The sequence below is a fragment of the Helobdella robusta genome (assembly GCF_000326865.2).
Source record: "Helobdella robusta unplaced genomic scaffold HELROscaffold_21, whole genome shotgun sequence".
NCBI lineage: Eukaryota > Metazoa > Annelida > Clitellata > Rhynchobdellida > Glossiphoniidae > Helobdella > Helobdella robusta.
The window spans coordinates 3,000,726-3,008,468 of NW_008704124.1; the positions used below are offsets into that span (position 1 = coordinate 3,000,726).

Genomic DNA, 7,743 nt, shown 5'->3' on the forward strand with positions numbered 1-7,743 from the left:
TTAGTAGAAAGAAAATCACAATCAAAACTCATTTTTCAAATTCAAATTGCCAACGACCGAGACAATCTCATCCGGAGTTGTGTCTCGTGGAATAAATATTGGGTTATTAGAAACCACATATGGACCGACATTTGAAATCAACTGACCATCGCCTAAAATTTTATTGATATTTTTACCTATCTCAACAAAAAATTTATTCAACCCTGTAACGGTGCTCAATTTAGCAGTTTCACTGGCATCATTTGAGAACAATTTATTGCATGATTTTTTTGACCCCAAAATTTCATTAATTATCCTCCATCTGTGTTTTGTTCCAGGTTGATTTTTTAATTTATTTTCAAAATATTTTTTTTCCGTGAATCTTTTGACATTTATAAATTTATTTTTAACCTTATTATATGCATTTTTATTTGCAGGGGATGGATTGTGTAGATGCCTTTTGTAAAGAACATTTTTATACAAGGAAAGATTATAAAGATCGATATTCATCCATGGCCTTCGGAAGCGATTTTTTTTATTCACCAATGGCAAAGCTAGATTGATGCAGTTTAAATAAGTCTTTAGGAATTTCTTAAAATTTGATTCAAAATCTGATTCAAAATCGGACCAGTAATCAGACATGTTCCACTGGATATTCTGTAATAAACAATTTGCTTTTTTTAGGTTCTCAGAATTAATCAAACGGGTTTTAATGTAAGGGTTTTTGCCACCGACAGCCTTAGCATTCAATGGTATGCAAAGAAAAATAGGTAAATGGTCAGAAACATCGCTGTATAGAATTCCTTTAGGGCAGCCGCCGATGCCATAATTAGTAAAAACATTATCGATCGTTGACGAATGGCTTGATGTTATTCTAGTCGGTTGGTTGATAATTGGATGCAAATTAAATTGAGCCATAAGATTTAAAAACGATAATGATGCCTGGTTTTTTACAGCCAAATCAATGTTAAAATCCCCAAGTATAAAAACATCACTACTGACATCGTCTCTTAAAAGTTCATATAAAAATTCCTGCATTTTAGATAAGAAATTATCCAATTTATAATTTGGTGGCCTATAAATACAAATGATTATATTTTTTTTATTGTTAGAGGCAAATTTAATTCCGACCCATTCAAACAGGTCGGAACTGAGAGAAAAATTACAATTTAAATTTTCGTACGCTAAGTTTTTATCAATTAAAAAACCAGTACCCCCACCCCTTTTACCCACCCTATTTTTCGCAACTAGACTATGGCATGGAAAATACGATAGTATAGGGCCATAGTTAGTGTCATCATTTAGCCATGTTTCACTTAAAGCAACAATTTGAGGGATGTTAATATATAATTGAAAACCATTAATCAACAGTGCCAAATCATCAGCATGCGCAGTCAAACTTCTGACATTTATATGCAGTAAAAATAAATTAGAGTTATTGTTAGCTGAAACATTTAAAAAATCGATAAGTTCACAGAAAACAAAATAATGACTAATGTTATTTGGCATATAGTATTCACAATTTACAATAGCATCCACATCATCAAAATTGTTCAACACACATGATCCATCAACATCCAAAACAATTGGCATAGTTTCATCCTCATCTGCATCATCCATATCAACGACATCAGAAGCAACACAAACATCATAAGACACCGCATCACACCAATTCATCGCTCTACCACTATCAGGATTCATATTCATTTCTTGACCATCGGTAATTTCATAATTTCATGATCTTCCATCTTCCTGGAGGACCCCTCACCCTGAACAAAAAATCACCACTTATATATATATATATATACAATTATGGTCTTTTACTAACATATATATATATATATATATACGGATATATATATATATATATATATACATATATTCGGGAATATATATATATATATATCCGGGCAATTATTTTGATGCCGTAGTATTTCAAATGTGACTTTGTGTCAGTGATTTTGAGTGTCCATGATGTAAGAGTTTGCGTGCGTGTGTGTGTGGGGATGTGTAAATGTGCATGACGAGGTATGCATGTGTGCGAGTGAGCATGGATTTGTGTGTTTGTGCATGATTAGATATGAATCTGTCGGTTAGAACGTGTGTGTGTGTGAGTGGGTTTGATTAGTTTAATAATTAATTAATTATTCTCACTGCACTTCTTCCTCTATTAAGCGTTTTGTTAGGTAGGGTGATGAGATTTAAATTTACCTATTGATGATTTTATTGGTGGATGGATATTAGTTTATTTATATTGAATTATTTATGTTGCTATTTAATCTGCATGGTTCATGAAAGAGTAAATAGATCCGTGTAGGTATATCTGTGCGCTTTAGTTTTTTCACATGTGTGTGTGTATGTATAAAGCTTAAATTTCTATGTATATGTGTATGTATGTGTGAATATATATGTGCGAGAATATGCTAACGTGTGCATTTTTATTTATTACTCATTTGGTAAACTGTGATAGATGTTGATATTTTCTAATTTTTTTTTCCTTTCTGTCAGTACATGAGTTTCACAGTTATTATATTCTGTTTATGCATTCTATTTTAGTTAAGGCACTGATACAAGTACATGTTTCTTTTTTGTGCTTGTGAGTAATAAAATAATAAAATAACTAATTAAAATATAATATGATATACAATTTCAAATGTAAATATATTGTTAAAAATGAACCCAACTTTTGAATTTTTTATTTTACCGCGCAGCACTTGTGAGCACCGATGTTATCACCGGCCCCACTTGTTTTAATTGGCTGTCTTTGATCCGATACTTGAGCAAGCCCTACAATGTTGACAATGGAAAAAGTAAGAGGTTCCCAAATTAATGCCAGCTATTTTCGAAGATAGTCCTTGAGATACGCAGTTAAGTCAGTTCGGTTGTTGTGGTTGGTGATGGTTCCTGCGGTGACCAACCAGGTTCGAACTGAGCCTCTAGAAAAGGTAATGGTATATCTTCAGCAATAATTGACATTTTTTATTAACTATTTAAAGTATATTATGCATACAAACACATTTTTGTGCGTACATGTATGCAATGCATAAAGCAAAAATGAATTCAAACAAATACATTCAAACATACGCATTATATATATTCAAGCATACTCATTGTATGTATATAGGCATGCTCATTGTATGTACAAACATGTGCATTGTATGTATACAAACATACTCTTTGTATGTATACAAACATACACATTGCATACAACACACAACCTGGTGACCACTCAAACGCACACTAATAGACAATTAGACATGGACTCGTGCGAATGACAGTCGCAATAAATCCTGCAAGGTTGACAAACTGCGATGATGCATTGGCTGGTGCAGCTCTTTCAAAGATCTCCCTCCGTACATCTCGAGCATATCCTGCCAGCCAGTCTGCCTGCCTGCCTGCCTGCCTGCCTGCCTGCATAGCTCACGGAGGACTGCATGCACTGCACTGCACACGTACAACTGTGTTAGCACGTTTTAATGCACATTGCAGCACACTTTAATAACACTTGTATCTAAACAATAAATTTCGGCTATTACCAGATAACAGGATGTATTAGGAAATTTTACGACTTAAAATAAGCGTGGATTTTTTATTTAACTTGTGCAGTGCAACTCTGCAGCGAAACTTTTATCCAAAGAGCATCTCAGCAAGCCAGATTTTTACATTCAAATTTTTTTCATAACTTCTCCATATTTTCTTATTTTTTTTACATTTGATCGATCAAATTTAAAAATTTTTTCATTCTCTAAAGTTCAAGAAAAAACTGTATAAGTTTTTCTATTTGTTTTCTTTAATATTTATATTCTTGCATTTTTTTTAAATGCAAGACTTAAAAGATTAAATATCAATAATACAATATTGATATGAAGTTAGTTGAATTGGAAAATGAGGTGGTCCTGCAACTTGCTGGTATGCGGAGCTCTAGAATCTTTATGCCTGCTTGCTAGTATAAAAAAGTATTTAAAAATTACTTTTTAAATAATATTTAATTTTTTTTTGTCTGAAGAAAACAATATCTACACTTTCTTTCACAGAAAGGTAGAAAATAGTTTATTTAGTTTGAAACACATTAAACTGAAAAATGTCATAACGTTTAAAATTAATATTATTTAAACAGCCTTCAATCGATCAGAGTCGAAAGCAGGCTGAGTTGGAGAATGTTAATTATAAATGAACTAATTATTAACTTTTATGAAAGTGATGTACAAAATTTTCAATTATGACGATAATAATAGCACTTATATAATAAATGATTAATTAAATTAACATGATAATAATTGATCAATTAAAAACAGTTAAAGGAAATACACAGACATCGAACAGCATGTACTATACAACGTACACACATAGGAGTTTAAGGACACACGCAAGCAGGCACGTAAGCAGGCAGCCAGATGTATGGCTTGTTCTCGACGAGTTGGCACGCATTCGCAGGGCGATTACTGATGAGAGATGGTCGTCGTAATAAGATTGTACTGCATTGATTGATAAACTGCTTGACTTGCTAACTGTGCTCACGAGCGGAAAACTAATGGGCGAAGTTTAATCAAATGACAATTCTGTTGGTTTCATCGTTTGTTTGAATTTAATCAGCTTTTGTATGGGATCACCGGAGTTGAGTTTATACAATTTGAGACTGAAACAGCAGTTTTTTTTCCACATCAATAAATAATAAATGCTTCTCCGTGACTACCTCATTACAAATAAACACAATTGAGAATACAAAAACAGCACGGTAGTGACAAAGTAAAAAGTCTCAAGTTGCCACAGTCATGCGGGAAATCTGACCAAAAATAACTGCATCTGTTGTTCAGTCACCGCATCACATTCTACGGCGCTAAGTTTTATAATTCAATACAGTCTAAAACATATTAATTCTGTTAGCATGGAGATATAGGATATAGAATGCAAGATGGCATACGTGATGCTGTCTGGTGTGATGTGGTGTGATTGGATGTGATATGAGTTATGGGGAAAGAAGATTAAGTCTCATCATTCGCAATTATTGCTTGACTAACAACTCAAAATAATCAAAATAATGTCTAAATACAAAAACTGTTTGAACACCGAGAAATTTTAGTGGCAATAGATATTATTGACGTGACAGTTGGAATGTAAACATTCGTAAAATATCGTGAATAGGCTGACATGTATGCTTAAAACGATGCACATATGAAATAGCAACATATGGCAAATATATCACCGCATTATATATATTGAACACTCATATATTTTACTCACAAGAAACATTAAAAATTGAACAATTGAAAGTTTACAATGATCAGCAGACATGTTTAGTAGCTTGCTGGCGTTGGTAATACATCATGGCTGCCGGGACCACTGAATTGTGTTAAGGATTCTTCATTATTTATCGGCCTCTGAAAAGAAGATTCACAAGGTAATAACTGATAAGTAACAATTAACGTTCACGCAGTTTGAGCAGACCCACCCCCTAGCGGATGTAGACACAGCTACGAACGTGCACGAGCTTGTATGTTTTTGTGTACAAACTTCTCGAAGTTGTGTTGCTGCTGATCGGATGCCTCAACATGTTCCAAAGAGACAATTACCCACAAAAATCTTATCCACCTTTTCAATTGATAGATGGAATAATATGGGCTTACATGAATTTGTCTTCAAAACTCACTTCTATATTTGTTTGTTTGATTGCATATCATCAACCGAGTAACTCTTTTTTAAAATTCGCCAGTGGTTGGAATAACTGCTGATTGAAAATTCTTCTCCCAACAACCTGTTCTTTTTTAATGAACTCCGAGCATTCGAATAAAAATTAAAAATGCACTTCTGAAGGAGCCTCTCAAACTGAAAGCCACGTTAGCCGCATGCGTTCGTTTACGTTCTTTGCCATTTGTTAATTTATTTTAACCCATCAGAAAAACAACACCGACCAACATTCAGACAAGCCTTTCTACACAGCACAAAACAAATTGTCATCAATCAACACGGCGTCAATAGGACTTCAATATGTCATCAACACAATATCATCACAACATTAATTCATTACCGACATAATTTGAACACAACATAAACACAATAACATCAATGTTAAAAAGTGTGTTTGTAAGTATGTGTGTATGTACGTATGTATGAATGTGTGTATGTATGTATGTTTGTATGTATGTTTGTATGTATGTACATATGTATGTATGTATGTATGTATTGATATGTATGTATCTACACATGTGTATGTATATGAGTTGTGTGCATGTATTTATACACACGCACAAGTGCGGACACACACACACATATAAATATATACATATTTATATATATATATATATATATATATATATATATATATATATATTTAGATATATAGTCTGTTCTTTTTCACGTTTCAGCGTATTAGCGGTTCATTTTACGGTGGCAATAATTTGTGTTGTTTACATAATTGTGGCAGAATTCATCAGTTGAACTCCAAATAAATGCCTGTTTGTTTCTTTGTTCTCAATTTATGATCGGCTTTGCTTGCACTTCTTTGGTGTGTTTTTGTTTTTCTGTTTGTTGGATTTGCTGTTTAAGTGAATAATAGCAACAATAAAAATAACTATGTTCATTGCTTTTAAGACAATGTTGTCAATAATTTTCGGAATATATATTTCGGAACCTATATTTCGAAACATATATTTCGGAACATATATTTTCGCTTGCTTCAAACAGTGGTGTAAGATTTTTTATTAAATAAATTGTGTTATTTTTGTCTTGCAGTTGTTGTGTAGAAAATTAGGCTGTTGATATTCAGGGAGTTGTTGTTTGTGTAACAGTTGAGGGTTGTGTTTGATGTTTAAGTAGTTGTAGTTGTAGTTGTTTTGTTTGTGGCCATCCATCCGCGTTCTTCAGATCATTTCATTCATTTGGACCAAACCGTTGAAGAATGTTCTTCTTATTTGACTCGTGTTGTTGTTGCCGCTTATTTGTTATTTTCAATGATGTACGTAAAATTCAAACCAAATAATTTCAATAATTTTACATATATTAAATATAATTGTAAACGACAAGGCTTTCAAAGCAACTAATTCAATATAAAGAGCGTAATGGATATGTTGTGATGATGGTTTTGTATCGTTGTTACTTGGAGCAAACAAAGTGAGCGGCTTGATGAATGGATAGCTATAAATATATTAGACAAGTTGTTGCAATGTTGATTGATGGAGCTGAAAGGAGAAACAGTGCAGCATTCTTCTGCATCTGTCTTCCTTTTTATGAAGTCTGTATTAGTTGTTGAAGTTAATTGTGCTATTGTGTTCTTGTGTGGGTGTGTGGAGGTGTGAGTGTGATGTTCAAGTGGGATGTTTATACAATTAAAAATATAATTTTTACAACAGTTGTTAATGGCGTTGTAGCTAGTTTAAAAAATGTTTGCGTTTTATGTGATTTTATAATTGATGTTTGAATGAAACTATTTGGAATAAAATGAGTAGCATAGTTGATGATGAGATGAGTAGGTAGCATGGTTGTTCATTACAGCTTTCTTTTTCAATGTCAGTTGTGAAAATGTATTTAAATTTTTGGAAAATTAAATTATTTCCGAATGTTTATAATAATTTTATTAAATTATAAAATTTTTATTTTTTTTCAATAAAAATTATGGAAAAAAATGTTTTCAAGAGTTTTTAATAAATAATTTGCACTCAATATTTTGATTTAATTTATAGACAAAACTATCAAAATTTGAATGAGAATCAACTTGAGAAGGTACAATTAAAATGACCTTCGGTGTAAAGTGGACGGTCAGCCAAAGAC

At 32.5% G+C, this 7,743-nt stretch overlaps 1 protein-coding gene across 1 annotated transcript in view; it reads right to left on the reverse strand.

Annotated features, from left to right (window-relative positions):
- HELRODRAFT_171831 (hypothetical protein) overlaps positions 1-1,686 on the reverse strand; it is a gene marked incomplete at both ends in the record, with an annotated part of 3,068 nt that extends 1,382 nt beyond the window's left edge. Inside the window, one exon of the mRNA XM_009018496.1 lies at positions 55-1,686. Coding sequence (XP_009016744.1) covers positions 55-1,686 — 1,632 coding nt within the window. The remainder of the gene's footprint in view (positions 1-54) is intronic.
- Between the last annotated feature and the right edge of the window lie 6,057 nt (positions 1,687-7,743).